At 40.7% G+C, this 25,114-nt stretch overlaps 1 protein-coding gene across 2 annotated transcripts in view; it reads left to right on the top strand.

Moving 5' to 3' along the window:
* Window positions 1-452: 452 nt before the first annotated feature.
* Window positions 453-25,114, top strand: part of ptk7b (protein tyrosine kinase 7b) — a 63,749-nt gene continuing 39,087 nt past the window's right edge. Inside the window, exons 1-2 of one of the 2 annotated variants that reach the window (XM_088305482.1) lie at window positions 453-786; window positions 871-1,026. In XM_088305482.1, coding sequence (XP_088161608.1) covers window positions 930-1,026 — 97 coding nt within the window. In that variant the 5' untranslated portion in view covers window positions 453-786; window positions 871-929. Of the gene's footprint in view, window positions 1,027-25,114 lie in introns of both variants that reach the window. The other variant, XM_088305481.1, reaches the window with a different exon arrangement.

Consider the following 25,114-nt stretch of genomic DNA (forward strand, 5'->3'; position numbering starts at 1 on the left):
AAGCGATGCTGCAGCGCACCACATCCCATGAACATGCATACAAGTTTGACATACCAGCAGGGGGCGATGTCATTTCACGTTTTGCATCGCGGATATCGGAAGTTGTACCAAATAAACCTTCTAAACATACATTTATAAACGTGTACATGATTAGTGTATTAATTTGAAAATATGGGTACTATTTTGGTCACGTGCTCGGGAAATCATTAGTAGAAGTGAAGTAAAATCGTGTAACATTACAGTAAAAATTAAGAGTGTACAACATTTTTACAACACGGTGTAATTTTGGTTTTGTAGTGGAAAAAAAATAAATTCGGGAGATACGTTACTAATTAAGTTTGGTTTATTTAAATTGTAGTCTGTAGGTCAAAAACAACGTTTGTCCAAAGTTTATTTTGAAATTCCAAACAGGAAACCCAGTGTATGATCATTGCAGGTTTGACTCGCTTGTACAAACACATTCATTAGACGAGTGGGAGGAAGCCAACTTGGAAACAGCGGACGGAGCCAAACAAAGTCCTTCTCGGTGGAGATTCGAGCGACGAGGTCGGCGTCTCTGGACCGGCGGACCGGGCAGGAGAGAACCGCTCACACCGGCTTGTAATGAAACAATTCTCCCTCAGTTTACTGCCGCTCTGCGTTCCTACAAAATTTTAGATTTCGCTTGAAAAACTTTCGGCGCGTCTTCTGTTGAGTGCGCTGCGAGTGTGCTCCGTCTGTCCGGCCTGGGAAACGAGCGACCCGTCCCCACATGCCATCTTCCCGCTAGTCAACCTCAACGACCAGGTGAGCTCCAAGTTCGGATCCCACGGGGACCTCAGCAGGTAACGGCGGTCATTTGACCCGCGCGGGTCCCATTGACGCCCCCAGTCACGCTTCACGACTCTGGAGAGAAGCACCGGGAAGCCGTGGAGCTCCAGGATCAGGACATGGATCTTACAACAGAAGCCGAAAATCGACGCGCAGCAGGCGGGATAAGACTTCGAATAGATCCGCTGTACGCCGTCGCTATTATCTGCTTACAAGGTTGGTACATGAACATCATAATTCACTGTAGGATCCATGAACCAATCTAAAAAGCGCTAAAAAATTCACTAGTTCAACTTTTCATTGTCTCTACTTTAAAATATCGTTTCCCAATCTTTATTGAGCCAATATTCAAAAGAACGTGTTGTTCTAAAGTGAATGTTTGTGCCATCTGTCATTTAATGGAAGGGCATTTAATTATTCTGCCTCTCAGCATACATAAATATTTTATATATAGTAAGTACAGTTTTCGTACTAATCAAGTAAAATTAAGTGAAGTTGAATTCCGCTGAATTTCATTGGTTACGGTGTTACAGTGTTCCCCCGTTATTTGCTACTTGTGGTTGCAATTCTCTGTGGAATGTTTTTGGTACCTATTCTCTTTAATTCATCTACTTGCTTTTTGTGGACTCTGGGATGAGTCCATTCTCATAACTATTGTTTTTGCACCATCTTGTGGCATTTTGGTGCCAAGGAACAATGTAGAAGTGAGTTGTAGAGTTTTATGGAGTACTTTATGTCAAAGAAGAAATGTTCTATAGGTGGGACAAGATTTAAAATCATTAGGTGGTGTGAGTTACTTACAGATTTTGCCGATTCGCAGAAGGGTCCTGTGCCTATTTATGTTGAAACGCTACTGTTAAAGTTGATGATTACATTTCAAAGAATGGGGTTTGCGAATTCCACAGCTTCTTTTTCCTCTTCAGTGCATGGAATCAATACCTCGCCCCAATTTGAAGTACATCCTATTAAAACTTCTTGGTGAAGGTTTGTAACCGCCATTCTGATACTGAATCCCATCCACACTTGTGCCTTCAAAATGGCAGATCATCTCACTCGAGTGCCTTAATGTTGTTTGTATTTGTTCAAAGTCGAACACGCCATCTCTGGTAGGGGTGGAAGAGGCTCCCGTTGCACAGTCAGATTTGATGTTTGTACGGTTGCGATTGTAAGAAAGGAAATGCAGGATGAGAGCAGGCATTCACGCATCACTAAGCGCAGCCTTGCTGTGACTTAAATGTATTCCTGGTGCTTTTTTTCCCCTCCTCTCACGACACACTGGAGACCCCATTTCACCTGATCTTATTCTTTGTATGCATGATGGAAGTGTCTCGCAGACTTTACCGGTGCCATTCATAATGCAGGTCCGGCCTTGATCACGGCTTCCTTGCGTGTGATTTAAAAGAAGCGACTAAAGACAATAATACTGTACATAGTTTTGCCATCAATTGCTATTAACTCCTTATTATATCAAATTGGTCACTTTCAACAAAAGCCCGCATGAGCGTCAAATACGGCGCATCAACACTAATCCATTTGCATTAGGCGTCGTCAAAATGGCTGCGTGTCCTCTTAAGTTAAAGTATGCCTCTCGCCCCCCGCCATCCTCCTGAGGGTGCCCACTTTGGGATGAATGTGAGCTCTGTGTGCGGGGCAGCGGGGGAGCCGGCGGCTGTTTACAAGATGCATGAATAGAGCCAAGCCAGGTACTGTCGTGACAGCCACGGGGTCTTTTTGACCGTTTTAGCAATGTCCTATTTTTTATTTTTTTTTAATATGTAGGAGCTGAAATGGTGTCGTCATTGTCCACAGAACAGAGCTTTTTTCTTGTCAATCGTGCGGTCTATACACAGGAGGGTGTAAATACACAATACATTTCGTCGAGTGCATTTTACTGTAAAAAGAATGTTTGGTCCGAGTAAACAGAGTAAAATTTGAGACTAAGATATTCAGCATAGAATCTGAATTTTTCTCTCAAATTTTACTGTTTACTCGGACCGATTTTGGTCTTTTAGAGTCAAATGTACTCTTTGAAATTTACTGTGTATCTACTCGGTCTGGCTGAATATTTTTGTTGAAAATAAATGTTTCATGTGTGTCCGTTATGAGGGTTGGCTGCAGTGGTTCAGATAAAGGATGAATAAATAAAATGTATTGCAAAATCTTTTTTTTTTTCAATTATACTGTTTATCGAAGAAACATTTTTTTATTTGGTACAAATCAAATAAATGAACAATTATTAAAGGAGAGGGAGTGATGTACTCAACATTTTTTAAACTTAGAGCGACTTCTTTGTTACTGATTAATGCATAGGGCTAGTAATTTGACACACACATGTGAACCTACTTCAAGTTTATCTACGTATCAATTAATTGTTATTTATACTTTGGTTGAAAATAAATATATTTTTTAAATAATAACCAACTATAATTCTTTCCCGTTAAAAAAGATATGATCCCTCGCTACTTATTACAAGAGGTGGGTTATGTTCTAAGGGCGCGAATACGGGTAAGGAAAAATACTGTTACCAATATCATTTTTTAACTTTTAAAATGATTTTTTTGTGTCATGTGAAATCTTATTATCGGGTATGTTGAAGATTGGTACAAGATTTAAAGCTGATACGATGCTTGAAAATCAAATTTGGCGATTATAATTATCTTGTGAAATTTAAGCAAAAGCAACATAACAAATAGCAGTCCTACTCCTGCTTGTTTTATGGTCAACCTACACTCCAAAAATGGAACTCCCTTAAATAGTTGTGCTTTATTCCGAGGCAGGGATCAGCGTTCTTGTTAGGCGGGCGAGTTCCACTTGAAGACCTGAGCGTGACAACAAAACAAAGAGCGGAACAGAAAGAACCCGCTGAATAGATGTGAATAATAAGATCTGGTTGTGCATATCGCAACGTTTTCCCGTTTGGACGGAATGTGAGGCTGGCGGAGCAATTCTGAAGGTCTACGGCGGCTCGTGTTTCTGGTCGTTTATCAAAAGTGTTTATTCGGGTTTAGATGAAACATTTTTGAACTCGAGAGGCGACTTCTTTTCACGCAGTGGATATGTGCAGCGTGCACTCACCCCATTATGATGAATTGGCTCCCGCGAGAGGATCCTCTTGCACCCACTCCAATCATGATGGCCCTCTTTCTCAGATTTTGGTTTTCTTGTCATTTTGAAACAGATGCGTGTCTGTCTTCTCTTGTTCACCGTCCTCTTGCCTCCAGTCTGTGACCTTGAAATCAATCCAGGTCTTCCGTCTTGAAAGGATGTTGAGCTTGGTTAAGTGAGTTTCTTTTAAAGGACTAACGGAGCCTGAAAGGCACAGTTGTGTGTCCTCAACCTTTAATCAAACATACCTCCATTTCAGCCCGTGTTTGAACGGGCGGCAATGTTGCGCTCATGCTTGCATCTTGCCTTAATTCGATGCCCAAAAAGGTAGTTCAGGACCACACAAGACCCCCACACAGCAAGGCAAACATTTAGATTCAAAGAGCCTAGTTTGCTTCTTTCTTGCCTGATAATGTTTGTTTTGTTTTTTTCTTACATTCCTAAAATAAATAGTCAGGGATTTTTGGAGCCATTTCCTTCCCTTTTCGAAGTTTGTGGACTAATACAGAGAATTGATGCTTATATGTTAAACTATTGAAAGATGTACAATTTCTGGCCCATTTTTTTTTTTTTTGAATAAGATCAAATCTCTGCGTCGAAGAAAGCCTTAGTTCATGTCGGCATTTGCTCTCTGTGGGCAACGAAAGCCAGCAAAATGACTCCAGTGGCCAAGCGGCTCGCTTTAAATGATGATTGCTGCACCTAATGACCCGTGTGGGTGTGTGAGAAAGTGTGCGTGCTGGCTTTGGATTTTGTGCTGGCGCTGGATCCTGCGGTTGTGATTAGAGTCGGGCCTTGTAGCGCTCTCCTTCCTATGCGGCTGCGGGTCTCTTTGGCTCTGTTGTTGCCGGTCTTGTCTGGAAGGATCTCTGTTGTTTATTGACTGAGTGCCTGCTTGCAGTTCTGTCTCCTGTCTGACTTACAACCCTCCACCTCAGCAGTCTTTGTAGTGTTGTTTAATGTTCGCTGCCTTCGATATTTGTTTTGTTCTAGTTGTTACTCCACCATTTCCCATTCTTTGCGGCCGTTATTCATCTGTGTTGTACACCAGAGGAGCTTCATAATTAAGCAAACCCTCTTCTTCTTACTGCCAATAAACAGTCTCATTCTAAACAGATTTTTGTTTTTTTTTTAATTTATTTTTAATTTTTTTATTTATTTATTTTTACAAAAGAAATAATGGCAACAAAAGTCCTTAAAGGCTACGCTTTTTTTCACGGATCCCCATTCGCACCCCTCTATTTAATTTTTATTTTTTTTTAAAGAATTTATTTTAATGGGTTTTTACAGTATGCTTAATTCTGTCAATGCCAGACTGTCCCACACGAAATAACAACTAAAGATGTAATGATTCATTGAAAATCGATTTAAACTGCTTAAAATGTGCAGCAATGTAAAAATAAATAAACAAAAGAAAATTGCTTTGCAACGCCTTGTTAACCATAGTTGCTCCCTCATTTCTCTACATATGCACATTGCGTAAATTACTTGACTTGACAAACATCATTGGGTATTGCGTTTGTGGATGGCTGAAGCACCAAACTAGTGTGCAGAGACAAGCATGGTAGCGATTTAAAAAAAAAAAAGAGAAAAAAAATCAAATCAAAATTGGGAACTGAAAATCAAAATTCAAATCGAATCAGGGCTTGAGTGAATCGCATCCTTCCGGCTTTCTGCGATGCCTTGAATGTATCTGAATGTGATCGGATGAGCAAAGCCGGGATCGGGAGAGTGCAGAGGGCCGACAGTTGAGCAGGCAACTAGTGAAATGTTTTTTTTGGGCGTGGTTATGGTAGACGGTAACCTTTCATTGTCTCAACGAAAGTGGTTATGTTTTTCTGTGTCGTTGTGTCTTTTCATCGCCTGCGAAGATGTTACAGTACTGTACTTATATAAATGACATCATTGACCTGTTGACATTAATTTGACTTTCATCACATTGTGTGTTGGGAAATTTTTTTTCGAAAAAACACAAAACTGACACATTTGGGTATGGAGAACCAGCTTTATTGATGCACTTGAATTGAATGCAGGTAGAACAGAAAAGAAACCCGACGTGAACATACACATGCAGTAGCCGCTGTTGGCCACAGCTCACACCCAGACACTCGTCATCGTCACACAACTTCATAAGGTTTCCCTCTCTTTGGCCTCTTCGGCTGGAAGTCGTCATCCACACTCGAGCCGAGGAGATAACGTCTTCACGGAGGGAACTTGAGCTACGCTTGGCATGTCATCTGAAGCTTCTGTCTCCAAGCTCCACACTATGTCTACTACTCTGTGGTTACGTGGCTTTTTCTTCACTTATTCATGGATTGCGTGGCTCCGAATGCAGTCATCCTCGCAAAGCATAAAATAAAAATGTAATAAAATAGATGCTTGTTTTCATATAAATCATTTAACATCGTCTTACAGGCGTGCATAACATAGTGACTTGAGACCTCGGACAAAGAAACAAAGCTAAGCTCTGTATTTTATCTGATAATGTTATCAGAAGTGGTCTTGAACCGTAGAAACGCCTAATCTGCTGTTTCTGGACAATTTCTCAGCTATTATAGATATGATCATATCAGGTTCTTTTAGAAACAATTAGAACTGATGTTTTTACTAGTTTGACCCCCTGCAGATATCCCGCACCACTGTAAGGCTTTCCGACTGCAGGTCAGGTGTGAGTCTCCTCACAGTGCAACACAATTTGTGTTTTCTTCCCACACCGATGCCAAGCATGCACGGCACTGCCACTGCATTCAAACGCTCCAGATCAAAACGTGCAGGAATGCTGAATTTGGCGTCCTACCATTAGATCGGGGGGGGAGGGAAAGAAAGGCCAGCAAGAGAGGAGAAAGGCGTCTGGCTTGTCATTGCGTAATCCCGGCAGCCATTAACGCTTTGTGTGCCGAGGCTGAATGAACTCATCACAGCAACGGGCCACAGGCAGAGCGACAGCAGAGTACCTCTCAGTCGTCCCGCCACACCAGCACATTTCAAAGGAGCGAAAAGGTCACTAGTGTTTAATTGGAAGGACCTTTTAACTGTTTGATCTACAAGTGCACAGGGTCAACCGGCTAACCGCTGACCCTGAGCAATTGTGCTCAACAATATGATTGCAGCATGCGCCGCATTCACAGTCAGCCTCGGCAAGTGAAAATCTAATGAAGTTGAGCTTCTCACTTTTTGTTTGGAACCCCCAAAGGTTCCTGATGCTCGAGTACGAGTGATCATGCTTAGTTCCGTCTCTGGTCATCACGGTAACACAAAGCTGTAGTGGTCTTGGCCTCTGACACGGTGGGTGGTACGTGGTGGGCTGGACAGGGCAGCCCCCTCAAAGCTGAATATTACCAGGAATGTTAAAAGAAGGGGGAAAAAAAGTGCTGTAATTGTCATCCTTTCGGTATTTTGCATACATTTTATTAAAGCACCTGGGAAGTGCATGTTTAGAATACCGTTTCTAAAGTGACTCCACTGGACACAGTTGCAATGCAGTAAATGTTATGAGCAAAACACCGCTAGTTTTCTGCTTTCACCGTGAGCACATGCCTACATTAACACATTGTCAGTTTTAAAGACCACTGTTGGTCATTTTTCAAGTTTTTTTTATTTTTTTTTATAACACCACTTGAGGAGTTTTTCCATGACAGGTTCCAGAACAAGCTGTACTTTTAATTATGTGGTGCACATTGTTGCTGCATTGCCTTGTGCAATTGCAATGCCTCAATTTTTAGTGCGGTTGGAGCACAGTCATAGCCACAAATGCAGATTAAGATGCCAAATATGAAACAATCACTAAAACTTAATATATTATTCTATTATCAAGAATATACAGGGCCAGTAGCAGTAAGACACATGACAGGGCCACTATCCCAAAATGACTCCATGTCACATGCTGACCTGTTTTGCATTTATAGGTTGCAGAATATAAGCAGAAAGAATACCAGTTTTATTTTATTTTTTAAAAGTTCGCTACAGTCTTGTTTTAATGTATGCTTCTCGTGACGTTTTGTGTTTTCTTCCCTATTATCATGCACGTCGCCCAATCAGCTCGGTTTCTCAGTTGATTGGAACTTGATGTACTAATATGATACAGATGATTTTGGAGCCATGCAGCCAAAAGGATAATGAGGAACAAACTACTGTAATGATGACATGAAAATGTCCTGAGTTGACTGTACAGCTTGAGTCGGGCGCCAGCAGCGTGTCTCGTCCTTGCTTTTACCATCAATTATTTCATGCTCACTCATTTTGAATGTCAACCAAGTTCCATAGTGCGGCTTTTTTTTTTTTTAAAAGACCTTTTGAGGTCACTTGTCTTTGTTCGACTCCCCCTGAAAAGCGACGCTTGTCTCAGTCCGTTGCCCTGCCAGCGTAAGGCACAGAACAGCCAACCGTATTTTTGCTAAAATCAACGAGCTCCCATTTCTACTGCGCCTTTATGCGATTTTTATGTTGCTCGTCACCTCTCAAACGGCTGGAAAGCTTTTGGGGGAGAGAAAAACAAAGGTCTGTTTTGGTTTTGAACTTCAGCCTTTGCTGGCTGGAGCGTTTTAAGTCTTTGAACAAAACACTGCAGTTGGTCTGAATTATTGTTTGTGTGGGGGGCCTTGTGGGAAACCTTCTTGCTTTTATACTATTTACAGCTTAAAAGTCCCAACATTCTAATAAACTGCTTAATCGTTGTGGTTTGATTTATCCTCCCACCCCCTTTTCCTCAGAGCAAAATGCATTAATCTTCATCACTGTTGTTCCTTTTTTATTTTCCTCGTACAAAACAGTGTGTACAATGACTCTTAAAGTTAATACTGTACTTGATTATAATTTTACTTTGTTTTCTATATTATATTCAAATTAGTATAACTGGTATTCCTGTGATTTCAGGCTTAATAGTGGATCTGTGTTCTGAGAAGATATATTTAAAGGGGAAGGCAACCCCAAAATTTAAGTTCTATGCAGGCCCACTTGTCGAAACATGGCATTCTGATTAGTATTGCTTATGTGGAAAATGATTTAAGCATTAAAGTCCACCTGTTTTTATGCATTTCAGGGGGCGGCCATTTTGTCACATTTTGTGACATCACTGTAGCTTCGGGCTCAGTTAACGACCAATCATGGCTCAGCTTTAGAAAACAGGTGAGCCGTGATTGGTCGTTACCTGCGCCATGAGCAAATGCAATGTCATGTCCAGTTGACGAAATTGACAAAATGGCCGCCGCCTGACATGGCTAAAAATGGGTGGATTTTATTGCCTGGCTCATATTTCTCAAAAGTTATTAATCAAAATGCCAGGTTTTGACTAGTGAAGGTGCATGGAACATTTTATTGCAAATATTTTTGGGGGGGTTGACTTCCCCTTTAATGTCTTATCTTTGTGTAATGACCTTAAGTTTGCACCGTTGTGGTTCTGGCAATTATGCATATCTGCGGCAATTGCACCTTTTGTCCAGTATTGTTCTCCATTTGTCGAAAGTAATTACTACAGCAGAGAATGAAGCTCATCATCCACGCCGCTATTTCTTTTTTGTGGTTTTAATTATGTGAAACACGCTCTCTGGCCTCACCCTCTGCTCTCACTGTGGCGTGACTTGCACTCTGTTTCACCTTCCGCAGCTTCCATTCAATTTGTTCGCTGTAGCTTCACAAACCATGCCATCGAAAAGATCCCTTTAAACATCGGCCTGCTTTCGGCTTTACTGAATTTGCGCCTCCCTCGGAGTGTGCGCCAAGTTCTGGCACATCAAAAGCATATGGGTGGTGTTTTTCGGGGCGCTTTCTGGCAGCTTTCATAACCCAAACTCATTGTCTGTCATTTCCAAATGTATACGCTTCCAACTGAATCCTCCACATGCAAGAAAATCAATTCATGTTGTTTCGGTTGGGGATTTTTCAGCAAAGTAACGTGAGTAACTCATCTTACTCACAAAGGTGCTTCCTGTTTGTCTTGCATTCTTCTCTCCATCCTTCCTCATGACTCTAGCAAAAAATGATGGAAATGTACATGCGTACTTATTGCCCGTTGTATTATGGATATTGTTTTATGCAAAATAGTTTTTTTTTTTTTTGTTTATCGTGAATATTCAGAAAGTTTCTGTTTTATTGTTTTGGGCCACTGTCTAATTGATCAACACGACTGATTTTTGAGGCATAAAAATGAGTACATCCGCAGAGGGAGATTGCTGCGTGGTCCCAAAAGCTGTTTCTTAATGATGACTTTCTGCCTTGCAAGAGTAATCATAAAATAGTTATTTCAATAGTATAACTGGGGCATATTCTAGATCTTGGTTAGTTTGTCTCACCTATCAGATGATATTGATTTTTTTTTTTTTTTTTAACTCTAGTTTATTCATCATCATAAACCCCATTTTGGGTGATTCATTAAATCCTTATTTTTCATCAGTAGCAGTGGGTTAAATTCCTCCAATGGACAAACATAATAGGTCCCGCTCCGTGACAATGGAGTGGTCTGTGCAGGTGCTGGAGCTCAGGACATTTCCGTCCTTATCAGTAGAGGTGATGAGAAATGCTAAAGTATTGTGTCTGACATCAATGCTCCGTGTTGGCCCCGCCTGGTTTAGCACAGGAAGTATAGATTTTGTTGTGGTTGTTTCTCCCCCGTGTTACGTCACAGCGGATGGAGATGCCCGCCAGGTCCTCTTTTGTTCTACATGCCTCATTTTTTACCGTGCCCGTTTACTTTCATCCAGCTCCAAGTCTAGTCGAAAGGCCTTAGCCTCGCCTTCCTCATTGTGAACCATGTGGCCGGAGGTTTCTGTGAGGTCAAAATGTAAGGCACAAGCTGTGGTCTCCCCGGAGGATCTGGATGACAGCAGGCTGTGTGTTTTGCTGTTGGCTTCCTGTGGTGCAGATGGGAGCTCAAAACTGGAGGACACACAAGAGCCCCGGCTGCCTCAGGAATTTAAAAAATTGTTAATGCGCACTCTGTGACACTATGCAGGGTAGGATGGGGTGTGTGTGCATGTGTGTGTGAGGATGTGTATGTTTGTGGCTTTGGGACTTGTTGGCTCTGGTGTGTGTGGCCACAGCTGAGCAGCTGGCGGTATGGTGGTCAGTGTGCTCCCAATGTGTAGAAACATAAAAGTTTAGCGTGTAGCTTTTTGGCAATGTAATCACTTGGCGAGCGTCAGATTTAATAATGGCTGCAAATAAAAACAAATTGCTTTAATCTAATATTTTCTACATTCAAATTGTCGTGTATTCGCTAAGAAATCACAAGCACAACTTTTTTTTTTGTAAGGGAACTAAACTGAAGATTTTCTGTCATACTTTAAATGTACATATTGCTGGGTGTCGTCAGGAAGAATCCTCGCTACTCCAACAATATCCTCACTTTTTAGAACACCCCAAAAACAAATTACAATTGTGTAATCAAAGAGAGCAAGCCATTTTCAACATTTTTAGAATAGTCAATAATTTGGAAAAGAAAAAAAAAAAACACTTATTTTTAGACTGTTGAATAGTATAATTTTGTGTAAGATATTTGAAATTTGCCAAATTTTGGCGCCGGAGATTCCGACCTACCACCAGTGACATCTTCATATCAGCGTCTGTTTGCATCAAGCTGTAGTTATTTTATTTTATTTTATTTTTTTTAATGTTTCAAACATGAAAATGTTTACAACTTCATATCTGCCTTTGTGCGGGTACTTAATGTGGGGTCTTTTCACTCTCGCGAAATCACGAAAATGTGACGTAATCTCCAGGTCTACCTTATTATTATGTTGCTTTATTTTATGCAGAATTATTGATTTAATATCATGTTCAATTGTTGGTTTAATGTGCTAAAAAGTAGCGCTTTATTTATTGTAGTTACAATATGAATGAAGTGAATCTGTACACACTTGACGTTCGTGGTTGACAGTTTTTGTGCACTGAAGCAATACATAATCATGGCGCAAGAATTAATCATTTGATCCCACAAAATGCAATGCTGCGTGGCACGTTTCCTTCTTTGTAGTTAAATTTGTGAGTCATCATCGCAGTCTTTGTCAACTGTTTCATAAACATGCATGTAAATTACTTTTTTTTACTTTTTTGCGGCATAATAATTTACTAGTCGCCCTTTTTAGTTATTTTGGATGGGTCCCATGCAGGCATCTTATTCTGCCTTTGTGCATGTTCCTCCTTGCTTGTCATTTCTCAAGAAGCGAAGAAAAGGTTGGCTTGAAAGGTACACCCCTGCCTTCCCAGCAACCGCAGGGGCTCCATCTTAAATCGAGGTCAGGTGACATATGAGCCTCGGGTGCACATGTAGCTTGCCTACCTTTCCTTTCTCTTCTCTTGTTTTTTTTTTTCTTTCTGGATATAAGTTGGTTATGATACACTTTTCTGGTTTGGTCCGTAACGTCAAAAAATAGGCAAAAATGTTGATCGCTACGGAAAGCAGATGTTTGCAAATGTCTTATTTTAATTAAACACTGCCTGATTTCATGGAAGAAATCTGAGAATATCCATTGCTGAGAGTCTGAGATGCAAAGAATTTAGACAATCGTTAGTTAATTTTCAGTCAAGTTCTCTAAATTATTAATTGATTCTAAATAGTTCATTCATTTGATAATCGATTAGTTTTCAATTTATCGATCAGTTATTGCACCTCTAGTGGTTAGGAAATATATTGGGGGCATAGTTTTATGCATATCACTGGCGTTGGGCCTAAACCTTGTACCTCCAAAATAGTCACGTTTCAGGAGACCCGGAAAACATCAAGTTAACATTAGCGTTACATTGTGAAAGAGAACAAGCCATTTTCAATAGATTGGTCAATGATGTGTAAAAAATAAAACCCACGCGTGTGGACTGACCAATAGTATGGATTTTTTTTTTTAATTCACCAATTGGTGTCTTATGAGATTTTGGCCGGACGCCAGCAATATGTTACACTGATTAGCCGTGGATAAGATGGTCACCTCCCACCGTGGGGACCCTGGTTCCAAACCTTCCCCCCTGACACATGGCCGCACATGGTCCTTTGGCTAGACACCGATACCCCAAACTGCTTCCCGGGCGCCGACGCAGCCCCCCTCCTCCAGTGAGTGCCACTCGCAGTGTTTAGTTGCTACACTAGGTCAAAGGCGGAAGGAAAATTTCTTGTACATGGTAAAAAAAAAACAAATTCTTCTTCTTTATTAGTATTAGTTTACGTCCTATATAAAAATGGTTTTGAACTGTAATGAGAACGAACAGCATGTTTTAGGTTTTGGTTATAAGCCTAGCACAGTTCCACCGAACACCCGAAGTCTCTACAAGCTTTGCCAGAGCCTGATGGTGTTTGGAAGCTTTTGTATGTTGCTACACCATCTTCAAGTTACTGTCACTACATTGACTTGAGTCATTACACTCTTATTTCCCAAGTTGGATCCTATTCGCCTCAGAACTTTTATGTGATTCCTACAAAAGACCGCCTGGGCACAACTTGACAAGACATCTGTATTTTATGAGGCTATGAACGATTTAGGCGAGCAGTACTATTCGTAGACCTAAATCAATGTTTCTCATCTCTTCCAAGTAAAAGAGTGGATGTCCTGCAGCTTTTCCTCCTTTTGTTTGATCTTTTTTTTTTTCTGGCGCAGTTGCTCTTTCCATAACGCTAAACTTGTTCAAAAGGCATTAAACATGAGTGGGCTCCCATGTGCACGGAAATGGTGGGAGACATTTACAGAATATGCTGCCAGACACCAGACCGGAGCCTCTCACAGCTGTGGGCCCCACACACCCGACAGTAAACACTTTCTCCTTTAACACATGTGTTATCTGCTTATTGAAACCCATTGGGATAATTCAATGTGTTTGGCTTTATTTATGCAACTGTACCTTATTTTGCGTACTACCTTATGAAAATCAATTAACTATTACTCCAAGATGAATATTTACCATTCAACAACAGTCTGATACAATGGATTTATAGCCATCTATGCGTCCGTCACTGCAAAATTTGGGGATAGAGTGAGAGAGAATAAACCAGCTTTTAATTAACTAATTCGCTACCAGCCGAGTAAAAAAAAAAAAAAAACGTCTTTAGCCGTCAATGGCTGTAAATGAGTTAATCGGCCTTGAAAGTTAAAAAAGAAAAAAAAAAAGGCAGATGCTGATAATTGAGGAAATGCCAAATATTGGCCCCGATAATCGGGCCAGCCAATAATCAGTCTATCAATAATATAAAGTATCATGAATAACCTGAAGATCCCCAATGGGATACAATGTGGTCAGCTACTACCACGCATGAGTGCCGTTGAGGGGAAAAAAAGAATAAATTGTGGTTTGGCTGCATGAAGACTTTGGAAATGTTAGTATAACATAGACATAGCGTTTCATTGTGCCCTATAATCTCAGCAATGAGTTATGGTGATTTGGGCAGCTGGAGGACATCAAGACCATGAAGGAGCAAAGCGAGGTCAAAAGGTCAGAGAGAAGTTGAAGGTTAGCTCAGATTTCAGTGCAGATGGACCGGCATCAACTTGACTTAAGAGCAGGAAGCGTGTTCTTCCAAGTAGAACTATGCCAACATTTAAAAGTCCAATCAGTTGTGACAGATCGCAGGCCAACCAAAGATATATACATGCAGCAGAATCTTTTTTTTTTCCCCAGGAGAGCGCTTGATTCCATTTATTTTGCTGTAGAAACAACTGTGTCAGCAAAGAACTGACCTGAAGCTGAATTATTTACCATACGACTGTGTGGAAACTCATCTGTTTATCTCCTTAAATAAAAAGCATTTGGACCTTATGTTTTGCCAACAACATATCCCGGGAACTTTTTGTCCTCGACGTGCTCTCCTCCGTGGTGCTGTCTCTCATTAACTCGGGCCTGGGTTAAGTCATTAGTCATTCTGATGTGCTTTCTCTTTGAAAATATGTTATTGATGCAGCATTGGATACCATTTGTTGGCTTTTATTATGACCCATTTTTGACATGAACGCAATTAAACAAATAAACAGTAAATTGTTGTTGTGTGAGATGAGAATGGAAAACGGCACGATGTCTGGATTGTTCCGTTTCCCATGAAATCATTCACTTAAAGGATTTGTGGGTCCTGGATGATAAGCTTGTATTTAACCGACAGCATTAGTGATGACCAATATCGGCCGGGCCGATTATCGGGGCCAATATTTGGCATTTTCCCAATTATCGGCATGAGCTAGGGCTGGGCGATATGACCTAAAATCAATATCGCGATAAATTGGGCAATTTTACCTCGATAACGATAAATGCACGATAAATTCCCCCTGAGGACCAAAATCAAAATAAATGCAGAAAATGCATATTAACTGCTTTTTTTTATTGACCAACTGGTACACATTACTTTCAATGAAAAATAGAAGTACAAAAATCATTTGAATAAACATTCAAAATAGCTTGCTTTGCATGACTTGAACAATGTCACAAAGAACAGGAAAAAAAGGGTACCTCTCACAAAATCTTTTCCTGCAAATAGATTGTGCCGAGATGGTGTAATGCCATTTGCAAATGCTTAGATTTGTGTAAAGGTATCTTGTAAACAATATAAATAATGCCATGTGCAAAGGCACTAGTCGCCTGTAAACAAAATGCTAAATAAAATGAAAAAAAAAAAAATCAATGGAATGCCAGTGCCAAACAAACGCGTGTGCTTCATCAGTAAAATGTGCCGTCTCGAGTACTCCGGTGCGCAGTCGCCACTTGTCGTCTATGTACTGCACATTTCAGGCTCAAACAGGGATGCATGTTGCGACTCGACCACAAGTCGGATGTGGATGCAAAATGCTCGACATGTCTCCGCTCCCGTCCCGATGTTGTCCATATCGGGAAGTGCTGTTTGCGGCAAATATTTTCGTACCTCTTGTCGGCTACGTTCCTGAGGCGTTTAAATCCTGTGCGCTCCACTGTAACTTCAGGAGCTCTATCTTTAGCTATGTGCTAGGCTATCCCGTCCACCACTGAGACGTTCTCTCGTATGGTTTCGCCTCCGTTAGTGGGCTGTTGTCACTTGTCCAACCTTGCTTCTCACTTTGAACTTTTAGCACAAGCTCCAAGTCAACAGCATGGTTGTGTTGTGGGTGGTGAAAAAGAAAAGGTTGGACGCGCTGTTTCAGGTGCTTACGACGCACTTTGTAGTTCATGTTCTTTTGCGCAAACATCGTCTTTATGGAACCCAAAACATTTCCAAACGACAGATGTCGAATTTCTTTTTGGGACAAGCGCGACAAGACCAATTTCAACTAACGTTACTTCGTCTTTAGCCGTGTCAGCCGCTTCTGAATTTGAATCGCCAGCTACGAACGCGTCTTGTGTTTACATTCTTCTACAGCGCCTGAGTCACGTGACTACATGCGCTGGAGCAGACTTAAAGAGGCATGAACATTGCCGCAGACAGAAAAGACTTTCCTTTTTCATTTTTTTTTTTTAGACACCGAATTTACCGACATGGGCAAAATGATGTCGGTCATTCTAATAAATTTCGGTAACGGTAAATTTTCGGTTAATCGCCCAGCCCTAGCATGAGCCATTTTTTTTTTAAACTCTCAAGGCTGATAAATTAAAAGCTGGTTTATTTTGGCTTGCTGCCGCACACTTCTCTCTCTCTGGCATGCTTGTGGCCCTGCCTGCAGAAGCATAATGGCCCGCCCACAGCATCATCTGATTGGTTACTTGTGCAGTGTGTAGCAGCCAATCAGCAGTAAGCTGCCTGTTTGCTTTTTCACCTCGAGTCACACGCACTACGGGAGAGGTCCCGTGAGCAGGTGAAGGTAAGGAAACGGCCCAAATTTTTGCCAAAATTTTTTATTAAATGTCGGTTGACTTCAACTCACAGCTAATAGAAAACTATTTGCCGCAGTAAACTTTAAAGAGATGTTTGCTTTCATTAAACTATAAGACAAGCGGCTAAGCCTGGAAGCTCCGTGCACTTTTTCTCAGACTTTCAAAATTAATTTAGTCTATTTTTAAAGATCTAAAGAAGCCTCAACATGTTGTAAATCACCAATGTTGTTTAATAAACATGTGCTTATAGTCATTTAAAGTGACTCAATTTTTTTCAAAGTTTTAAGACCTTTTTATTCCCTTTTTTAACAAGTGAATATTGGCTTCAGATATCGTTATCGGCCTCCACAACTACTCCTAATCGTATCGGCATTAGCCCTAAAAAAAGCATATCGGTCTATCACCAGACAGCATCCTGTGGTTATTGTTGTCTGGATCAATACTGTGTCTCATTAAAAAAAATATATACCTGATATTGAGAAATTCTGCTTGATTTAAAGTTTCACATAAGCATTCACTCCACTAGGAGTGCAAAAATCATCGCATATTAGATTTTTTTTATTCATTTTATATTTTAATCAGTTGTAAAATTGCAGTTGAGTTTTATTATTTTTCGATTTTCTTTAAGCCAGCTATGCTTGACTTAATGCTGTGAGTCAGCGTTCCTCCCAACTTTTTGTGGTCGTATGCCTGCAAGGCAAACTTTGTGTGATCCTGTTGGTGCGGTGTGTCTGATGTCCCTTCAAGGTCTGTTCATGCTTTTCGGTGGCTAGCTTCTGAGGGTCAGCCCAAGCTGTGTAGCGGGATGATTCCTCAACAAGTATAGGAGCAGGGAACAAGTGGTTCTTGTTAAGAGTAAGCCGGAGAGAAAATAGGTGTAATTGAATGTCGAGCCATATGCTTCTTATTTCGGGAAAATGTGTCTTTGCTTTAGATCCGGTTAAATAGCTGTGCCAGACTGCTCGCTTTTCATTCCACACACAAAGGACTGTTTTCAGCATTTTATGATGGCGTTTTAAAAAGAACATTTAGAGCTATTTAATGGCTGACTTTAACTGATTTCACTTTTACCAGATTGAGTATAGAACCTTTGTTTTTGTTTTTCACCTTTCCTCAGGTTTTAGTCATTAAGTGGTGTCGTGTTGAATATCATGCCCTGATTAAAATGACTAATTAATCAGGAAGAATGTTCACATATTCGAATATTGTTGCTAAACTGTTTGTATTAATTTAATTCACGCTAATGCCCGTATCTCACTGAGCGGCGAAGGTTAGGATTGTGTGCACACTCGGGTTGGACAACAAATCGGATTATGACATTGGCTTACATGATCTTAAAAATGTAAAATTCGGAAAAAAAAAGATTAATGTGTAGATGCAGGTGCATTTATTAAGTTTCCAATGTAGTGAAAGTACCCTGAATGCACCATGCTGCTTGTGTAGCTAGCTAACAGCGTATACGATTCTGTCGTCCCTGAGCAAGCTTTAAGCTATTTCATAACGCCCCTACTTAGAGTTTACTGTAAAACCAAACGTACAACACAAATAATTACACACATTGTATATTTAAACATAACACTTGCTTTTTTTTCATGCTAAAATCAATGTAACATCCAAATGAATCAAATGCTAACGGAAAATTTGCATCAACTTAGTGAGTGATATACCTTCAAATAATGAATATTCACACACAATGTCTGCAAACATGCACGCAGCTAACATAACAGTACTCAAATCATGGCTCAGTTTCTGACAACCGGTTATCCATGGTTGGTCGTTACATGAGCCCGGCGTAACTGTGATGTCATTTTCAGGCGACAGGAGTGACAAAAAAAAAAGGCTGCCCCCTGATGGCGTTTGCTGCTTGACTCATATTTCACAAGCCCAATATTAATCAAAATGGCATATTTAGACTGGTGAAGTCACATAGAACATATTTTTGCAAATAATTTTTGGGTGATGACTTCCCTTTTGATAATGAGGATTCAAGGAATTTTATTCTCCTCAAAATTCAACGATTAAAAAAATTCTAAGGAAATTTTTCGTCATACCAGCGCGCATTTCCTCATAACGCAAAAACAATCCATGAGGTCCCAGATTAGCCCACGTATCCCCAAGACCTGAGAAAATTACAAAATTAAATAAATATGACAAAGAGATAAAGGTAATTCCTTTTCAAGGCTTCACTGCGTGCATTGCTGCAAGATACAAAGGGTGTGGATGTGGCAGAATGAAAATGCAAGAGGCTTGAATTTCACATGATATTTGCAAGGTTATTTTGTACGTAAACAAACAAACCAAAAAAAAGAGAATAGGGTGTGCCTCAAAACACAGAGTGAAAATCATTTGCTGGGATCAATGGTTCTTTTGTCAGTATGTGCTCAGATGCAAGTATCTTGACCCAGAGCTGGTAGTGTCAGTCTTGTGTCTTGGCTGCATGTCAAACATATTAGACAGAGTTAAAACTTTATGATCAAAGGCCACGACTTGTGTTTTAACCTCAGGTCCTGAAACACAGGGGCCTCTCTCTAACATGACCTCTCACCCTGAAAGCGGGCAAATCTGCTGCTTGAAGCGTCATTATCTGATTATCCCCATCGTGTAATTTCACACAGGAAACGCCATCTTAACCAGCCACAAGATGACTTTGTGTTTAAATGTGACAAATTGTCACTTTTCTTGCTGACAGACTCTGCTCTTATTCAAAATCTCTGAGTGACAGAAAAGCTGACGTGCAACGTGCGGCTCGATTGTTGGGGACTCTCAAGGTGCTGTCGAGCAGCAAAGCAAGAAGTAATCTGTAGCTGAATTTTTAGCGTTGACTCATATAAATAATGCATTTACTGCAACCTGAATTTTTTTCAACTAATTTCTTAAGGTGAAAAAAACCCCATTATTTTAAAAGGTGTGCCCAAAATAAAGGTTTTAAGTTTGCTTTATTATTTATTGCAAATAATAATTTAACCAAAATTGTTTAACCTCAAAGTTTGGGACCCAAAACCTCTGAAAAGTGAGCCAGATGGGCTCGTAATTATATTGCGATATATATTGAATTGTCATTTATTGAAGAGACGTATCTTAGGCGGATATGGCATATTATTATAAGTATTAAAAGTTCATTGTAATTAAAATGAATAAAAATTAATTGCATCATTCCGTCTCAAACTGAGCCATATCAATTCAAATTGTAATCCCACTGAGTCCGACTGAATCGAATAATTCCACTTTCAAATCGAACTGTTCTTCAATCTTTTCGCACCCCACGTACCGAGAACCGCATGGAATTGTCTTTTGTCGAGTGTTTGTGTGTAGTATCCTGCAAAAAGTATACGGTAGTTTTATAAACTATTACAGTGTCCAGTCGAGTCATGTTACTTAATTACTGTATCTAACAATGTTCATGAGACTTTTTCAGACGATCGATGACAAGCAGATGATGGACATGGGTTTCTTTTAAAAGAGGCAAATCTGCTACGGTTTTCATACAGGCCTCTACAAATAGAACATCGTTCTCTGTATGTGAAACAGTTTTTAAAAAAAAAAAAAATCAAGGAATATTTTTTTTGTCAATTTAAACATAACCTAAAGGTCATAAACTTCAAGTCAGACAACAACTTAATGCTGCAGCATGTGTACACGGAGGTGTGAAATGGGGAGAAGGGAGAAAAACTGGTTAGGTTGATAAATAGCGGTTTAGAAAGTGTCTTCTTTCTAAAAGAGATTTGGGCTTTGTCTTGTAACGTGAGCAGACTCCTCTGCAGCCACCGCCAGCTTCTCAGGGTGTCTGACTTTCAACAGTCCAGGCAGCTAGAGGAACAAAAAGAGGGGTGGAGATTGGCGAGACCGATTTATGTTACATTGGGGTGCCTCGGGCTAGTGTGGACGAGTCAAAAGACTTGAGTTGTTCTTGCTATCTGTTGATGGGCATTAAAACTAGTAAATAGGTCCCATTTTTCAGGACAATATGTTTTCTAGAAACGTTGGCGCTAATTTAGAGTTTTGTTTGAACTGTATTTGTTTTGTATGCTACTGATGTATTGATGATATTGGAACAAAAATAATGACATCATTTTGAAAAGGAATTATCTTTCAATTCTCCTCAGAAAATATCATTGTGCCCTATTTTATTCATCGATTGATAAGTTCATCAAGCAATTACCACCGCAGGTGTGCTAGTTACACCCACAAACAAATGTATATTTATCACTTTTAATAATATCGCAACCCTAATTTACGGACTACAAAGTGTACCTATTAAAGGGCCCAACAGCTAGATTTAGCCACAAAAATTAATATCTCCGTATTTTGGTCACTTTGCTTTATCAGCCACATGCCTCCACGTTATCGCGTTTACATTTTACAAAGAAAGATGTCACTCAGATGGATTTTTGTCAAACACCTTAAACAACCGTAAACATTTTTCACCACCTTCGTTTTCAGTCTCTCATGTTGTCGCATGAGGCTAATTCACCAACAAGCTTGTGCAGTCGTCTTCATCACACATCAGTTCAAGCATTTTGAACCCAGGATTCTCCAAAATGGGGAAATTTGATGTTTATATATTTTCATTGGCTTTATCAACCAGAAAGTAAATGTATAGTGAAGTCTAGAAATTCAAACACATCAGGTTTTATGGGTCATAGATTTCACGTGAATGCACCCCAAAGGCCCATTCGTAGAGCTCCGACTGTGGCGACAGCTGTTCCCTGTATCAAAACACGCCTCCTTAATAAAATAAAATACTCCCATAAGAATAGAGTTAAGTGAAACTGAGTGCTCCAGTTCTAATTTCCTTACAGGAAAGCCTGCAGGATTATCATGCGTATTAGGCGATGGATGCACTTGTGTGTCACTTCATGGATTGGAATAACTGGTGTTGAGATTGTTTTCAGTTGCCATGTGCTGTTGTACACTTACATGAACAAAATACCCGTTTGGATAAAATTGTTAGTACACTTCTGTTGAAGAAGTGTATCTTCTGGAGCTTTAAGAAATCCTCTTGATCATCCGATCACTTTCAGGTGGCATCACTTCCTGGTCTAGAATTAAAAACAAAAAAGAATCTTTTCTCCTTTACGTTAAATAGTTGATTTTTTTCATTTGTTCAGACAACAATTACTTTTTACCTTGACTAGTTTCGACGTGCAACTACACGTGCTCCCAGAGAAGACATCAGTTGCACGTCAAAACTAGTCATGGGAAATTAAGAACCTCCATTGTCTGGAAAAAAATAAACTATTAAACATAAGGAAGACAAGATTTTTGGACTAAATATTCAGTTATGTTGTGTATAAAATAAATCAGGATTTTTTTTTTTTTTTAACAACCCCGAGGTGCTGCATTGTATTGTATTGTATTGTATTGCAGTGGTCCCCAAGTACCCGCCCTGGTAACGGTCCAAAGTGGCCCGCGGACCAGGGGTGGGCTGCACAGAAAAGAAAAAAATAGCAGTTGACGCACGTCAAGATGCTAATTGTCCAGGTCGCATTACGCAAATATGTAATACACAAGCAATCTTCACACTACGCGGCCGGCACCACAAGACCCCTCCTCAACCGCCCTCGACACCCCCTCCCCTCTCCGCTGCCGGTCCACAAAAGTTATGTAGACGGAAAAAAGGTTGGGGTCCACTGTTGTATTTTATTGTCGTGTTCTAATATATATTGACCGATAGGAATGACAGATTGTGATGCACTTTTCGGCCATATCGCCCAGCCCTACTTATAAGGAATAAATTGTTGCCCTCATTAAAGTTTCTTAACTAATAGGCAATGTTTCAGTTTTGGATGTAGATGTTAGTACGTCTCACAAGATTTGCCAAATCCCGAGCTACTGTATGCATACTGTAGGTGTGACATCGTGCTTAATGTGACTTCAGGCAAAGCCAACCTCACATGTTCCCTTGTTCTACTCCTTTCTCCAGGGGTGCTCGGTAATTACACATTTTTTATTAGTGCATGGCAATCTCCCTCTTCAGCTCGACAAGTACTATGTTGGTATGTCATATGTGCTACTCAGCCCACTCTGAGTGAGCTGTTAACAATATTCATGTGGACAAGGCTGTGTAGAACAACTGTAGAGAGCTCATTCTCCATGTCTGAAAGAGGGGTATATGGGCGGGGGGTGTAAATTGTAGCTCACTGATGGAGGATGAGAGGAGCGCGCCTCAACACATCTTACTCCGGTACAAAAGGAGGCTGTGGTGTACATACAAATGAACCCGTGACAGACATTTGTGACTTACTTCCTTCACAGTTCATGCACATTTCAAACATCCTCGCGAGTCACTTTAAGAGAGTTCAAGACAGCCAGACAGCCCGTCTTCTTCATCAACCCCCACCCGCTTCCCTCCCTCATTACCCCCCTCAGCCTAAATCCTGGGAAAAGCAAAACATTGTTCATTCTGTGTGCACAACCCGCATGCGATGGGGGGTGTAAAGCAGGAAGTAATTAGCTCAAATTATTGTGCTGTAATCATAAAACCTAGGACTGCTCACGAGCATAGTTGCTTAACCACGCTTCTCACCGTGTAATTATTGTTCATAGTGGTTTGTTGTTCTCGGTCAGAGAGAAGGGCAAAGACGGGATGTTCTGGGTTTACAACCAACCGGAGTAATGTAAATGTTTCATGTGACATTCACTGGTTTCATTACCCGCTACATGCTTGTTGTAACAAGTCATTCGAGACACGACGTGCCAATAGGTTAGCTGATGACAGCCAGAGTCTGCTGGTGATGCCACATAAGTGCGACCCCACGCCTTGTTCACAAGTACCTGGAGGGAAGCGATTCCTGATTGCTGGGGGAAATGGGTAGTCCATGCAGGGTGGTTTCTATTGTAGATAAGGCAATTAACTCGACTCCTTTCATCTGGAAGGCTCCTTTTTTTTAAAGAGGCATTGTACATAGCGTGGGGATGGGACCAAGCGAAATTCCGCTGCGGTGCCAAAATGTGTGTGCGCTGCGGTTTGTTATTGGGACGCCATGGATTTCTCAATCATGCCGTGTCTGCAGCGTTTGCTCACTGAATAAGACGTTCAAATTCTTTCGTGCCATCAACGCCAATAAGCTTGATCATTACTGGACTTCTTTATAAACATGTTTGTGTACAGTATCCTTAATTTTAATGTGAGCAGGTTAAGTTTGGCCTCCAGCTGAAACGTTTAAAAAAAAAAAAAGACGAGCAGTTGCTTGACTGTCACACACAGCAGACAACAATCTCTGAGCTCTTTGTTACTCTGAAAGGGGTAGATTGTGTGTGTCCACATCACTGGCAAAGGGTCGTCCCAGCCACTGAACTCGGCCAGCAGAACAACAGGACACCTGAGGAGGAGATGATATGCAGCTCTGTGAAGTGCTGCGGCCAAGCATTTACGATTGCACCTCAGCATATCTGCTTTCCAGTGGAGTGGAAAGGAGGTCTTCTCCCACCTTGGAGACTACACAAATTAATTCATCATTAAAAAAAAATAAAAAATTTTCATTTAGCTACACTAAGTCATTACTCCCCAATCTTAATCTTCATCAACAAGCATCGCAAGTTGTTAATTAGCATTGTTGCTTATCTTCTCTTTCTCCTACATTTAATTAAAGCATCAGACTTGGAAAGGGATGGAAGGGTGAAGCCGTGCTCATATTTGGTGAATGCATTGTTCTGTGACCTACTTTTGCATTAACTCGTGTACCCTGCAGAAATTCCTCATTAATTTTGGAACAACGATGTTTGCATGGAATGGAATAACCTATTACTGTGTTTAAAAAGTTTTATGAAAGGATTTGATGTCGTTGTTTTCTATTTAGGGCAGTAGCAGTTTTGTATGACAAATTGTGAATAGTTTTTCCTTTTGTCTTGTCCTTCTATTGTGGATTGTCACTTGGACAGTCATGGTATGGAGTGATAAGCGTTATCATTTTATTTTGCTAAATTGTCATAGTGGCACGGTGGGCGACTGGTTAGTACGATGGCCTCATAATTCAGAGGTGCAAGGTTTAATTCCAATTTAGGGATTCCTGTGTGGAGTTTGCATGTTTTCCCCGTGCCTGCGTGGGTTTCCTCCGGGTACTCCCGTTTCCTCCCACATTCCAAAAACATGCATGACAGGCCGATTGAACACTCTAAATTGGCCCTATGAGTGTCAGAGCGGATGGTTGTTCGTCTATGTGTGGCCGGCGATTGGCTGGCAACAAGTTCAGGGTGTACCCCGCCCACTGCCCGAAGACAGCTGGGATAGGCTCCAGCACGCCCGCGACCCTCGTGTGGAGAACCAGTTGGGTGAATAAAAATGAATGACTGTTTTTGCGCATTAACAGCACTGGGCCAGAAAGTACCCTAACTTGACACTCACTTTTGGTGGGACCAATATTGGATTTGAAATGGGTAACCAAAGCAACAACTACTAAATTCAACTTTAACATAGTGTCCGCACTGTTGAGCTTCACGTTGAGAAAAAATAAAT

The sequence above is a fragment of the Idiotropiscis lumnitzeri genome, chromosome 9 (assembly GCF_059441095.1).
Source record: "Idiotropiscis lumnitzeri isolate Australia: NSW breed Sydney's pygmy pipehorse chromosome 9, RoL_Ilum_1.0, whole genome shotgun sequence".
Lineage (NCBI taxonomy): Eukaryota > Metazoa > Chordata > Actinopteri > Syngnathiformes > Syngnathidae > Idiotropiscis > Idiotropiscis lumnitzeri.